The 15,675-nt window shown below is 47.8% G+C and overlaps 1 protein-coding gene across 2 annotated transcripts in view; it reads right to left on the reverse strand.

Annotated features, from left to right (window-relative positions):
* Window positions 1–15,675, reverse strand: part of GPC3 (glypican 3) — a 110,895-nt gene that overhangs the window by 29,288 nt on the left and 65,932 nt on the right. For both annotated transcript variants that reach the window (XM_015860426.2, XM_015860427.1), the window contains exon 6: window positions 10,101–10,221. In XM_015860426.2, coding sequence (XP_015715912.1) covers window positions 10,101–10,221 — 121 coding nt within the window. The remainder of the gene's footprint in view (window positions 1–10,100; window positions 10,222–15,675) is intronic.

Consider the following 15,675-nt stretch of genomic DNA (forward strand, 5'->3'; position numbering starts at 1 on the left):
CACTGTTGCATTAGGGAGGTAATGTTTCATCACCTTCCAGGAGTCTGTCTGGATCTTTTCCTGCCAGGATCGGGCTCCTACAAGCTACCAAGTCTCTAAAGCTAAAGTAGAAACACAACTTTTTGTGCAAAAGTTCCACTGCAGCTGCTCTGAACTTTTTCTGGCTGACCTGCACCATTTCCTCAGTTTCTGCCACAGGACATATAACTGCTGGAGATTTGGCATCACTTAAGCCAAAGCACCTCATGCCCCATTGCAGGTATGGTGAGAGCTTCTGGTGCTCAACACAGGAGCCAGTTGTGCCATTTGCCTTTCCATCTCCTTCTCCTCTGCTCAGCATCACTAGACAGAAGGACATGGACCCATTTCTCTCCGTGCCAAGCAGCCACCCCTCAGGGGGTTGGCAGCTGAGCAAAGGAGAGGTGTGGGAACCTACACAGGCCAGGACCTATTACTGTTAGCCATATTTTCCATATTTTGTTTGGTTGTGTTTGAGCATAGCCCTGCTGTGCCATCCAAAAGGCATCCAGGAAAGCATAAAGCACACATCACCAGAAGATAAAACACCAGACAGCAAGCAGCAACAAGGAGCTGCACTTGACAATCCTTATGGGTCCTTTCCAACTTGGGATATTTATGATACCAGAAGAATGGTAGCATCCAGAGACTGATTCTAAAGGCAGGAGCACAAGGAACAAGAGAACAAGTAGAGATGGAGCTACCAACCACCTCATCCCCATCCTCCCATTCCAGTGCCAAGGCAGAGATGGACAAAGGGAAAGTGCCCTCAGCCAGTGGGTGTTTGGGTCAGGATGCTATATTCAGTTTAAGGGATGGGTACTAAAAACACAAGGCAGATGCACATGCCTAGCTTAGGAGCATGGTACTTTTGCCTCTCGACCATGCACACATCACGGCTTCAGTGCAACGTAATCCCACACCACAGCACACGGAAGGACAGACAGGTGCTGTACCACCAACACACTCTAAGCCCCATTAGTAATATTTTTGGAGGGGTCTCCACCACCCTCTCCCACCCCTGGTCCAACCCACAGTGACACAGCTGGGAGATTTCCTTTTGGCTCAGGCTCCAGCACATATAGCCACTCGCCAGCTGTCAGCAATGTCTGTCGGGGCTGCCTGTGAGCAAACAGGTAGGAATTGGTGAGCCTGGAGCTGTGCCGGAAGGAGTTATCCCCCCCTGTTTTCATTCTGCCACTCTGCAAATAAACCTCTTTCCCAGCAGCATCCCCTTCTCCCTAGGAGCTCCCAGCAGAGAGGGACTCCCCAGATCTCATATTTCTGTACATAGCACTGACCTGCTGCCAGAGCATGCACCCCTAACCCCACAGTGCCACCCTGAGGGTGCTGCTGCCCACAAGGCATTGCTCTCTTTAGCCTCACTTTCACACTTGTTTTGTCCCAAAGGCCAGAAAATAATTTCAGATAGTCCACTGTTAGTCCCACAGAGCTTTACAACCACCCAATGTGGCAGTCACCTACTGCCTGATGAGACAACCCCAATGCAAGGTTAATTACAGAGCTGTTGATCTCAGCAGAGATTTAATCCCTGCAGCAGGAGGAAAACTTCATAGCAAACATCCCTGATCTCATCAGCAATGGAAGAGAGAGCAGCCAGCCTGCCCACCCGAGGGTACACGGGGGCAGGTGGTGCCTGGCTGAGCACCTGGGAGCTGTGGGCTCCCTCCAGCAGCACCATTCCATCCCCCAGCCCCTCGTGGAGGCAGAACAGGGACACAATGCTGGCAGTGCTGAGGAAGGCACCCAGCTGGAACGGGGAGCCCGGGGCCCCCAGCACCACTGCCACAAGTATTTATGTACTTCACATTAAACAGGCACTCAACTGAGACAAACCAGACCAAAAGTAATCCCGGGAATGGGGTCTTTCCAGCCTCCTTGGTCCCTAATTAATGGCTGATGGCTGGGCTGGCTTCTGGGCAAGGTCATCGCTCTCCTTTGCACTCAGAACATGGCTGCTGCTTGCTGAGAGTCAGAGGAGAAAATCTAATTTTGAGGACACAACTTTTCAAGCATTAAGAGTGCCTCCTAGGACAGGCCTATGAATAAGATGAGGTCCAACATGAACACTGTTGAAACATCAGGGTGCAAATCATCACCATTATTTTCTATCAAAAACATAACCCTCAAGGCTCAGCATCTAGGGAGATGCCTTGGGGTGCTTCTTCCCCCACCAAACACACAGCCACCAGCTGTCACAGCTCACCAGCTAAATTAGGCTCAACTCTGGTCACTTTATATCCTCCCCCAGAGAGACCCGACACTGGCAGAGGAAGCCCTGATACTCACCTCCCCAGATCTCACCCTCCACATTTAGGAGTGATGCGCTGCCCAAAAAGGTCAACTGGCTCCTTCCACGCTCACAGGCAGGAGGCACTCTATGGGTCCTGCCAAGAATACAAAGTCATTTCCTGCCCATCGTGACAGCCCTTGGTTACAGGACACCCACCTGCAGCCAGCTGTCCCCAGTTCCTCCCACTGACAGCGCTCCACCAGGCAGCATCTCCTTACACGTGTCCCCAGGAAGAACAGCCAGGCACATTTTCTTCCGTTTAATATAGTTCCCTCACAATACAACCAGCCAAGGCCATAAGCAATAAATATCACTGCAATCCAACCTCCTGTGTTTGCTCTTGAGTTTTATGTGCTGCAAAGGCCATCCTTTGTAGCGCACGGTACAACAGCAAGAGCACTAAAATATCACCTGGCCTTTGCAGTTAGTTACGTGTCAAAAGCAAGCTAAGAAGTTTAACGAGCATCAGCGTTAACTGACAGAGCCCTCTTGAGAATGAGGGTTAGTTACAGGTGTAGTGACACACACAGGTTACAGCAGCCCCATTGAGGAGGGGAGCACAGTGCCAGCACCAGGCCTGCCTAATTACCAGCAGCTGCTTCATCAGCAGGTGCAACAAAAGGAGCAAGATGACAAATTATTCATCCCTTAAAGCATATAAAGTATCGTTCGCTTTCTGACAGTGGCATGGTTGGCTCTCAGGGCTGTGCAGAAACCAGTTGCTCCATGGACATGGGGCAGAGCACAGGGAGAGCTCCTGGGAGAGAGAAAGTTGTGCTACATGACACATGCACAGCCCAGGGCAGCTCCCAGCAAAGCCTCCTGAAGGCTGGGGCAGGAGGACAGCAGGACAATGCTGCCCCACAGCAGATCCAACATTGCTGCTCTTGTTGCTGTAAAGTTGTGCACCATCAAGTTGGAATTAAAAGCACTGTTTTTGTTAGCAAGTCTTTTTCTAAAAAACAAAAGTGATCAGATTTGCTCTGTGGCCAAGGAGACCAGGGGTGAACAGTCTGAACTTCCACACCTGCTCACGAAGATGAAAATTAACTCCCATGACTTCAGTCTGGACCACATTTTAAACTCTTGCTGTTAAGCCAAATTTTGGGGAGAAATGCCCCCAAATAAGAGCCGTACCAGAGAAGCCTTTTGGCAGAACCAGGGATGCTGCTGTCCCATGCATAGGGCACAGGGAAGACACCCACCTTGGACCCACCTACTGATCCTACTTCTCAGCCTGAGCCACAGCACATGGTGGTACTCGATACAGTTAACGAGGCACACGATAACATTAATTGAGCATTAATTTCTTATCAACAGATCCACTGCATCTTGCTGCACAATGATTCCTCCAGGTTTGTTTCCTCCACAACAGGATAAACCCCGGTGCTGGTACAGGATATCTGGTGTTTGTATTACAGCACTGCTGTGTATCAGCTGCTTGTTTTGGACACAAAAGAAAATAAATCCCTTCTCAAAGGTATGTTTTTCCCAGCTGATTTCCACCGCATTGTTCAGAGGACACACACCAGGCACCTGCCTCCTCACACGGTCCCCCCGGGGCTGGAGCCACAAGGGCAAAGCTGAATCCCTCTCCTTGCATAAGACTGCAGCAACCAGGGAATTTCGGGGAAGGAGAGCAATAAAATGCTATTTACGTTACGTAAACAGTCTGAACAACAAAGTGGTGTGGAAGCAACCCAAAACCCTGACCAAAGCTCAGCCACCTCAGCTTCCTGGTCCTGCTGAGAAAAGCCAGGAGCAGAGTGTCACTGCACGGGAAGGGTTGGCTGCTCCTGGTCACTGCCAAGCTGCACAGTCATCTGACACTGGTAAGAGGTGGAACACTATTAATGACCACTGGATAGGAAAGTGGCACTAACAAAAAGAAGGTACAGCTGAGGCTTTCTTTTTTCAGATATTTCCTCCAAAAATTGGTTCCCTGCATAGTGACGGGATTTCTGCCACCACCTCTGATAAAAGCAACGGGTCAGTGGCAGCCAGGAGATGCTCAGCACCACCAGGTCCCAGCGTCACCAAGCACTGCCAGAAACACAGCTATTTACCTCCCTTTCCTTACTTAAAACGGGAAATACCTTGCATTCCTCAGCGTATTTAACTGCCACAAGAAGTAAAAGCGTGGTGCTCAACAGTGTACTCGTTACGCTTCTCCATCTCATGCAAGACCACATGCAAAACCGGCAAGGAACTCCAGCAGACGCAGCCCAGATTACATGTTAGCCAGTCGCCATCTGTTTAAAACCACCCGCACAAACACACCGAGCTCAATTAATCTCAGGCTGTTAAGGAAAACCCACTGAGGGTGACCTGCGGGTACAGCGTTCCCACAACCACGCCGATAACGCGGGGATGTTTGCAGATACGCCCCTGACATGTGATAGCTGGCGTGCTGAAAGCAAGGAAGGGAAGAATGGTTTTGGATTTAAAACGCCACCAAACAATAAGATACGTTCCAATTTAATTATGTTCTGCTCCCAGAGGGTCACCCTTCCCCTGATTTACAAAATCCTCTACTTGCTGCTTCCAAAGAGAGCATTTACAGCGGTGCGTTAACAAGAGTGGAGGCACAGCTCGAGAGGACAGCGCTTTTGCTCCTTAAATACCAGGCCTAGACTTGGTGGAGCTTTGCAGTATTTTGTGCAGTAAAGGAGGAATTAGCTGATCCACTCCAAAATGCGTTTATCATTAAAATAAAAATCTTCTGTCGTCTTGTTTAATGGCCTCAGTAAAAAATAATTGCAACGTCTGGTTGCTTTCAACAACATGTGGTTTTAATATTTTAATTGTTACAAACTGTTTAATAATGTTGAACAAAAGGCGTGTCCAAGCAATTATTGTGTTTATTAACTTTTCTTTTGAGGACTTGATAAATTATATTACACATATACTTCAGATATCGTAGCGTTAACTTTTTTAGTTTAAAAGTGGAAAATTAGCCTAAAGTGACTTGTTTTTGGTGCAGGTTAAATGGTGTGTTTTCAAGAGACAAGCACCGTGCATCACTTCATTCAGCAATATGGGAGCTTGTGCATTCTTCTAATCATTACACTGCCTCATCTGGCCAGGGAATTGAAAGAGGGTGGGAGCAATGAAGCTCACTGAGCCTGGCAGGACACAGAGAGCCATGATTCAGCCAAATGTGAAGGAGAAATACAGCCTCAAAAGCTCATCAGTCTACCACCACACACCCAATGGACTTCCCCGCTTTGAGCCACCAGAGACAGCACCCACAAGGCTGTTCCCAAGCCCCTGTCACCTCCCTGGGAGGACAGCCATCTCCTGCCCCATAACAGCCCATGTGTGGGTCTCCCCATGCGGGGACCAGATCTGACCCTCTGCCACCCCTATCCCCATCCCTCGGACGTACCGTGCTGTTCCCAGGCCTGTTTTGTTTACATTTGATTCAATCAAGTTGCGGCCTTTTGGCCTCCTTCCAAATTAACTTCTGGGTGACCTCTGCCGTGCCCTCTCCCAGCAGCCAGGCCTCCGAGAAACAGGCCATTAAACCCACAAACAAATATCAGATATACTGGTGGATCAAACCAGCTTCAAACGCAGCTATTTAACCTCTGGCACATGCTTTTGCAAACTAAGTATATTCTGTCTTCAGCCATTCACCCCTCTTCGCCCACTTTTCTTTTTCCTTCCCCTCCATCTAGAGCTCCGTGCTTTACGGCCTCATAAAACTTGGAAATGTTGCTCTCATCCTCCTGTAAAGCCCACGAAGAGCAGCACAGGGTCTGTTCACACGGCTCCCACTGCAGGGCTGAGCCATGGATGTGGAGAGGCAGCGGGATCCTGCCCAGCCGTAACGCTCTACGAAACCCTGCGCTCCCCTTATTGCCAAGGAGATAAATCAAAGTTGGTTTCTCAGGGTCTGTGAAAACACACTGCCTGGATTCCGATCCCCAAAGGGTATTTTTTTTTTTTTTTCAAGGGCTTATGTGGTAGTTAGATTTCTGGCTAGAGAATTTGCAATATGATAAAAACACAGTCCCTATACGGGGCAATAAATTACAGATTGTTTGATGTGGAAACCAAAGAACTGTCAGACTCCAGTATATCTGAAATATTCTAAATGAGCCCTTAACTCCAGTGTCTGGAAACGTACAATACATTTACAGGCCCTTCAGTCTTGTAAAGGCACATCTCTCTCACTTAATTTTCCTTTTATGGGTTTTATTCTTCATTTTTAGGGAATTTCTTTCCCCCCATTCTCTTCTAAAACTGCGCTCTTCCTCCTAGAGATGGTCCTGTGATAAACAACAGGATTCATACAAGCACAGGGAGAGATCAGAAATGGGCAGAAGCTTAAACTTTGAGAGATGCTGCTCTGCCCCAGACTTCGTATGAGATGTCACTGCTCCATCTTCCCACCTGCAGAACAGGAACAGCCACTGCCCCAGCTCACCATGCTGTTTTGCAGGTAAGTTAAAGCTCAAACCAAGTTCCCATCTGTCAGCCCATCCCCACGGTGGGGAGAAAACTGAGTGAATAAAGGAAATAACTCATTTGCACATTGCTTTTCGCCTAGGGATGCTACCAAGTCACAAAAAAAAATGGAGCAAGACCTCATGCTAACAATGAATAACCTTTCCACTTCAATATATTCTCACGTGTGGGATGAGTGAAAACCCTTCTAGACAGAAACAGACCCCATTCGCTCTGGGAAATAAAAGTTAGGAACTGATTCCAACTCATTTTCCTGAAGGTGACCCTTGGCCTCCCAGCTGAGATAACAACGCTAATATTTATGGATGGGCCATTCGTGCCTGTGGGCACAGAGCAAAAATAACTCAAATCACAACTTGGTAGACCTCTGACAGAACTGAAAAGAAATCCTCACATCCAACGCAGCCATAATAAACTATCTCACCCACCAATGTGCAAAAAAAAAAAAAAAAAAAAAAAAAAAAGTAGCACCACCCACAATCTCACATTCAAACCAAACAGAAATGACAGAAATGGTCTGGAGTTACAGTGTGATGAGTGGGCACCAAACGTGACTCATCCAAGAAGGAACTGACCTGAGACAACACATGGCTCAGATGGCCGTACTTCATTCACTCTTCATTTTAGTGTGATAAAAGGTGCTCAGACCACGCTAATGCAAGATGGAGAACTTGTTGACTTCCTTTTCTCTCCGGGCTCACTTTTCTGCATTCTTTTCAGTCTCTGTGCATTTGATTCTGGTGCACCAACAACACTCATTTCAAACTGGAGAAGTCTGAAGAGAATTTCTGCTGTCTGCCCACACTCAACCAGATTCCGTTTGAGGAAATGTGAACTAAGGACTTCCTCAAGCAACATGTTCGCCAAACAAGCTCACCCATCTCCAGTTGGTGCCCCACTGAAAACATGCGTGTTATTTCAATGATGTGCGCAGGCTGAAGTTAACCAGAACTGCACCAACTGGCATGGCTCCGGTGTCCACCTACATGGACTCAGGAACTGCACCTCCAACACAAAAAATGAAGAGGATTCCATTAAAATGTAACTGTCCCATAACATACCCACAATCATACAGGAATCCAGGATAGAGCTCTGAGCACTATGAATGCTCTTTTCTCTTCGAGGCTCCAGATGTTTGAAAACCCTCAGAAACCACCGCCCTTCGTGTTGGGTCAGTGCACCATTTCTCAGCCCTCCCCACCCCGGGAGCCCACACTGCTTCCCAGATCCGGAGCCAACACCTGAAAAACAACTGTAATTCATCCAGAGCTGCTCCTTCCACATTTCGTACTTCTTTGGTTTTCAAGATGTGTTCCAGATGTGAAGGAGATCACAAAACTTCAGTAGGCCAAGAAAATAAGTGTGATGGTGAGCTCTGACACCCAAAATCCCAAATTTAAGTAACATCCACTGCGTGAGCCTTATGGGTTCTTTCCAACTCCAATTCTTTGATTCCATGATACTTCACCAGGATAAGTCACTTACCATCAATCCTCAGTACCAATAGCTATGCTTATAAACAATTTTCACAAACCACTTTCCATTTTCTCCCTATTTCATTCTCCCTCTCTCTCAAACCACAGCTTTCCAAGGGGATTTCTTCAAACGCTTACAACTTCTGCTGCTCAAAGCAAAACGATTCACCCGCTTCCCACAACACTACAACTTTCCAACCTGATACTACAGGAGAACAAACAAGAGAAAATCCCGTAAGAGCCCAGGAGCTGCCCATGTTCACCCACTTACCCCTGTTTTTCATAGGACAGGGCTGCACACAGCTGTACCCAGCCGAGCTCTATTTACCCAGGGTCTCTTGTTCCACAAATCTCAGCTCCTTGGCAGCCTGAACTGCTCAGCAAAGACCTAACTTGACCTAATCTGGCAGCCAGCATTTCACAACTACTTTATGTCAGCAGTTTCAAGTACACTAATAACCATGTTTTGTTCAGTGCGACTTTCTCACTGCGAACGGCAAAATATCATTATCACCTGCAGGTTGAAGCCTGCCCTCTACCCCATTTACTAGGGAGCTGATTATGCTATTTTCGCCTCCCCCCCTTCCCTTAATTATTAAGTGCTCTTGGCAGATGGCACAGCTCCACACATGAAGGCAGCATGGCTGCATTGCCATCACTGTGTGCCGAGGACCCCAAGCACCCCACTCCCAGGCAGCAGCTAACGAGGCGTGCTGGCATTGCAGGGCTCCGAGCATGAGCTGCTGTCACAACAGTCCCCAGCAGCCATGGGAGCAGGAAAGCAGAGGTTAGCAGAAAAGTCGCTATGCCAGCAACTTCAGGCAGCTCAGCCCTCCCAACCCACCGGCCCCGGTGTAGCTGGGCTGAACCCCAGGAAGCTGCCACTGCCAAAAGCATCTCAGTCGTGTTGGAAGACACCATTACTACCCAAGTGTTTGCCTGGCTGCTATCAGAGAGTGCAGAGGTCCAAGCTGTCAGCCTGTAGGATCCCCTCTGAGAGTAACACAGTGATGCAGGCTGCAGAGCCAGATCCCAGTCTAGCTCATGGTGAAGGCAGGGCTGGCTCCAGGCAGTGCTGCAGGAGAGCTTTGGGATGTTAAACTCTCTCCCCGCAGCAGCTGCACTGTGTGGAAGGTGGTTTCCTCTACAGAGCTCTCAGCCTTCATCACTTGAACACAGTGCAGAGCTGCCCCCTAACCCCTTGGCAGCAGTGGGGCTTGTTCACAGACTTCACCTGGGCTGGCATAATGGGTAGAGACAAGATACTGCTTGTCTCTCTGCAACGACACCAGGTCTGAGACCGTGGGAAGGAAGCTCCCAGCATGGCAGAAAGGATCTCACCCAGCTCTGCCACGTCCCTATTTAATGGTCGTTTGTTCCTGCAGTGACAAGGAAAGGACTCGCAAGGACATATAGCAAAGAAGAAAGTGACCCTCTCTGTCTGCAAAGCAAAAGGGGACTTCAAACAGAGTTGACATTGGGCACGTGCCACATTGATGTGCACCAGCACCATATGCTCAGGGACACCACAACAGCACCATCTCGCACTGTGCCAGGGGTGAACACCCAGCAGAGGTGCAGCACAGGGATGCAACCAGCACCTAGGCACAGGCTGATCTGAAATGCTCCTATTTAGCCCAAGGGCTTGAAGGAGGATCTGCCACATGTGCTGCCAACAAGTGGGGCTAAAGTGGCACCAGCTCTGCACCCAGAGCTGCCTGGGGTTGTTTGGCTGAGCCCAAAGACAGCATAGGGGAAGTCAGACTGATTTGGAAACCACCCACTCTGGAGCCATCCCTGCTGGCAGGCCTGCAACAAACCTGGTTGATGTGTTTCAGCTTGTCAATGATCTGGCTGATCACTGGCTCAGGACCTTTCATCTTCCCCTCGTGGTTGCCAGGCTGAGCTTTTGCTCCATTCCTTGGGATTTGGGGACTGTACCTGCAGGGGCGAGAACAAAGGAGACCGTGATCCAATGGGCTAACACAGAAGAGATCTTCAGAGATCAGTACAAACAAAACTAAGTACCAGTCCCTTCAAAAAGGGAGAGAATAAAACAGTTAATAATGACATAGAAAAAAGCAGAAGTTTCCCATAAATATCTGTTCTGCCCTTGCAAAGAAGCAAGATGATGTACTTGCATCACTTGAGGACAATGAACTCCTTTCCAGTCCATTAGTAACCAAGGAAGACATTAAACAATATACAAAAGGGATAAATATTATCACATAGCTTGCACCCAAGAGTCCTAAGAGAGCTGGCTGAGAAATTCTGGCTTGCTCATGTTTGTTTAAAATAAGTCTTGGCAGACCACAGAGACTCCAGTACAAGAGTGGTAGTGTGCCCACAGCCAAAAAAAATGAGTGGGATGACCCAGTTAGCTGCAAGCTGATTAGCATAACATCAACCCCTTGCAAAATAATGACTATCGCTGATGTGTGATTTCAATAATAAAGAATTAAAGCATCAGAATATAATTAATGCTGTCAACATCGCTAATGGAAAATAGGTGTTGTCAAACAAAACTGATTTCAGTCTTTGATGAGATTCAGCCTTGAGGATCAAAGTAACTGCTTAGGCAGAACGTAACCTGACTTGGTGCAGTGCTGGGCTCTGCACCACACAGTATCCTGGATTTACATAGGCATGATGTATGCCAGTAAAGCACACGGGAAGCAGATTGAGAGCAGCTGGGAGACCCCCAGGTGCAGCCTCCCCTGGCAGGTTGCAGGGATGCTCTGCAGAGCAGCATGGCCAAGCCAGCTCTCAGCTTTTTCATCAGCAATTAGCAAACAAATTGAAATCACAGGAATCAGAGCATGCCTTTCTTTGCAGAAAAGCACTCCAGGTACTGGGGTAACAGCTTGTGACACTTGGGACGTGAGGCAAGCACACCTGCACTGACCTCAGCCTGGGCTCCAGGAGCTCAGTAAGAGGCTGGGACCACTCACTGCAGCACACTGTTGCCTTCCTGAGCCATGGGTTGTTTGCATTCCCTGCAGCCCCAGTTATGGCCCCGGCACTGTACAAACACAAAACAAGCCCTCATCATCTCCCAGAGCTGACAGCCCAAGCACACGCTGCCAGAACCCAGCGCAGCCTACGAAAGCAAGATTGCCAAGATAACACCAAGCACAGTCTGCCTTACTGTATGTCTGTTTTCCCGATGCTGTGGGTAAACCTGAGGAGTATTTTTATGCCTCATCTCCTGTTTGTTGCATCCGTACCCAGCTTCCAACCACTATGGTGACTGTTTCCATCTGCCAGCTCCTATCCCATGTGCACACATAGGCACTTCACCCCACTCTGCCAGGGAGATAACAGACAGTGATTTGAATGAGGGGATGGAGATGGGAGGGATGGTGGGACCAGCTCTGTGAGGGTGCTCTGTCTGGGGGAGAAAGCAGTAGGCACACAGATCATCATCCATAACAGCTGTTGGGGTGCACAGAGGGTTTTGGAGATGCACAAGAGGTTGGCTACACTTAACCTCCAAATTAGCAATGAGAGATTAAGACTTTGACATCTAGGGACATGAAGCCAACTCTGGATTTACACTCGTGGAGCAGGAATCTGTCCTCAGTATGAAAAAGAATGATAGAGTCACGGAGTTGTTTGAGTTGGAAGGAACCCGTAAAGGCCACCTAGTCCAATCCCCTTGCAATGAACAGAGACACCCACAGATCCATCAGTGCTCAGAGCCCATCCAGCCTGACCTTGGCTGTCTGCAGGAATGGAGCACCACCCTGGGCAACCTGTGCCAGTGCCTCGCTGCCTTTATTGGAAAAAAAATAAAACCTTCCAATATCCAATCTATATCTTCCCTCTTTTAGTTTGAAATCATTTCCTCTTGTCCTATCACAACACACCCTGCTGCAAAGTCTGTCCCCTTTAGACAGGCTGCTACTGGGTCTCCCCAACAAATTCTCTTCTCCAGGCTGAAACATTCCCATCATTTAAAACCACAGCGCTGAAGTTGATTTCCCCACCAACCAAGGCTTTTCCTAAGCAGGAGTTACCTGCTCAGCGCTCAGCATCCCCATCAGCATCCTGCCGCACCAAGCACTCCCCTCACACCGGGGCAAGTACTAAGTACAGATACACCCAAGACATAACAGCTGCCAGCTCAGGAAGGCATTTCCCCACTCGGTCCGAGGTTTCTTCCAGGCTGAGCTCACAGCCCCCGGCCAAAAGCCAGTTGGGACCGCGTGCTCTGAGCTCCATCTCGTGGGAAGCCAGCGCTGCCGCAAGCACAGAGCAGCCTTGCTCCGCAGAAGTGCATTTAACCCCCTGCAGGGGAACAAAACACTGGAAGCAGCGAACCACTCAACCTGCTCCTTATTTGTCTCATAGTCACTCCGTGCCACTGTGCCAACCTGAGGAACGCATCTGGTGGCTGAACACAATCATCTGTACTACGCAGGGCTGTGTCAGTGCCAAAAGAATTACTGTTTTTCACATTGCTGTGAACTGAATTTAGAAACACTTTAAAGTGGAAAAATCTCCTGTGGTTTAAGTGATTTAACTAGCTGGATAAATCTCCCACAGGTTTTAGTAAGAGCAGAACTGAGCCGCTGTTTGGTGCATACCTGAATTATTACAATCTCTCTCCTAAGAAGCTTTACACGAAGAAACTCAATAGCTCGGTTTTGAGTGGGTGCAAGCCCTTCTGAAATTCAGGCAGCATTGCCAGAAAGGATTTCTACACCTATGTGAGGTCATGTATAAGGGAGGAAGGCAGCTACAGCAAGATACCAAGCTTGTAGGAGAGAGGTGCAGGCTGCCATGCATTCAGGCATGCAGGATGCTGCCAGACCAAGGCTTAAGGACCCTGAGATGCAGTTTCAGAGAGGGACAAGCATTCCTGAAATGCCACAAAGGGCAGCTGGCATCTCTCTTTGCAGCCTGGGCCAAGCAGTTGGGCCCCCAAGGACCTTAACAGGACAGGGAGATGCATTTGGAGACCCCACTGGGCTGGAGGATGAGGGTCTCCTAGCACATAGCTCCCCTGTGGGATCACTTCATCCAGCATTCCCCAGCCACAATTAAGGAAAAAAAGAGATCTGAGCTATCCTGAGCCACTTTTAACATATGCCAAAAGCACAGCCCCTTCTGCTTGTGCAGCTCTACCAGCCCCATCATACACACCTCTGCCATGGGGACAACAGCACCGGAGAGCAAAGTCCACCCAATGGTCATAGTAGCCCTGCACTGAAGGGATATCAGTGTTGCAATATGAGCATGGTTGGGCTTCCACTTCATAAGCAAAGCTCAAAGTACTCTGCTTTTTGATGTGCCTCAATGTCAGTCAGCAGCAGCTGCTTGCCCATGTTCCCTGGGGATGGGCTCTTGCTGGGGTCACAGTACTCTCCAAAGACAAATGTCATGTAGCCCTTGCTAAAAACAACTTAAATGACAACCACCTGATGAAAACACTGATGAGCTCAAGTCTTCTGTAGGGACAGCACAGCAACAGACCCTTTGTTCTCCTTCTCACCCCCCATATATAAGCGCCAAAGAGTGAAGTCACATTAAGGGATTTCCTCCATTCTTCCCCACCACCCACAAATTTCTCTGAATGTTTGGTTATTCCAATCTAAGCACAACTCTTCCTGTGCTTTCATTTCAGAACAAGGTAGACAAGATGACAAACGTAATTTAAATTTATGGCAATAAAAGTAATATGTGCGTTCATCCTTCTTGGCCATGCTAGGATTAGAGATGAGTTACTGCAAAGCCTGACGTATGATTTAGAGAAAGTAATCTTCTAAGCCAAACAAAGAATTACACCTTTTAGAAACAGAAAAGTAAGCTTTTTTTTAATCCAAGTAACAATTTCTGCTTGCCTTCCACTTGCACAGTGCTTTCTCAAATGCAACTGCACAATTTACTAGCAAGCATCCTTTGCAGGCTCTTACTCTACCAGATCTACCAGATACTACAAAACAGGGCCCCAGCTCAATGGCCAAATCTTGCTTCTTTGGAGGGCAGGAGTCCTCAAAAGGGCAAATACCAGAAGTCACAGCCAATTTACACCACCAGTCGCTCTGAGCAAGTTTCTTCAAAAGCAACCAGAAGGGTACAGCTCTCTCAGTGGGGAGCACTCAGACCTAAATCAGAGAGACATCTTCTGGTGGGTTTCCAAATTCCACCTTCCTCTCAGCCCAGTCTCACTGCCGTGAGAACCCTCTGAGGTTTTGCTGCATTAGTTCCCTGCCAAAGAACAGCGTTGCCTCTTCCAACCCACTCGATACGCTGCACTGCAGGCGGTAAGCGTGCTGCAGATGTTAGCTTTTATTAAAACGTGAAGTCTCAGGTAAGAACAGCAAATACTGCATTATTCATTGCCAAACAACGGGAGATTTGAAGTGTAAAAGGACAGCCCGAAGCCTCCCTCCATCCTTACATCAGTTCAGTACAGTTCAAGACAAATAGATTCTGGAAGGATTGGTTAAACCTGAGACCAAGCAGCAGGCTTAATATAGGAAGATTCATGGTCTTCATTTCTGAAATACTCTGGAAACAATTATGGCCACTCAATAACCCACTGAATTTGCCTACTATCCTTTCATTATAGCTTACATTTGCTACAAAGCTGTGTTTTATGTGCTTGAAAAGTTATACAGCCTCCCTCTTTGGGGACTCCATTGTATCAGATATTTTGCGGTGCTGCCAGAAATAACCAAACCCTTCATAAGCTAAAGGGTTATTGCTGGCATGGAATTTCCTTTGTTCCAATTACAGAATCTCATTTTTCTCCCTTGCTTCCAATTGTGCTTTCATTGTTTATGATTCGTATGATTAAAACAAACCACAGCACGCTGGCAAAAACAGGGAAATCTGAGACTCCTAGCTTGAAGAAGAGGATCTGGCAAGGTGCTAAAAATATATTAATTTGGAATTGGAATAAGGAGAACAAGAGTTATGCGGGTGATTTAGATTAACGCACGAGTTTGTCTGAAGCAATTTGGAAATGGTAATATCTAACAGTAATACTTAAAGCACTTACAAGTTCTGCAGCGGGCACATGTTGCTGTCATTCTGTTCTGAACAGCTTGGAAGGAATATACCAGCGTAAGCAGATTATTGAACTCTGAGAATCTAGAATTTAATAGGCTTTTAGTATTAAATGCTGTAAAAACCCAGTGCTATATATAAGGCTCAAATCACCTCCGAGATTCAAACTCCCAGAGAAACTGAGATGAGTTCAATATCTCAACACCCACTTGGCTTAAGTTGAAGGCTTTACATGAGCTAATTATCCAACTGGACCATCAGCTGTGGGAATCACAGCACGGGATGTTTTTTATACACTGAAAAGTTTGAAAAACAGCAGCTCGTTGCCTTTTCTCTTTCCTTTCCATTTTGGCTTCTGTTCAACACAGCAAGAACACA

Source organism: Coturnix japonica, chromosome 4 (assembly GCF_001577835.2).
Source record: "Coturnix japonica isolate 7356 chromosome 4, Coturnix japonica 2.1, whole genome shotgun sequence".
NCBI lineage: Eukaryota > Metazoa > Chordata > Aves > Galliformes > Phasianidae > Coturnix > Coturnix japonica.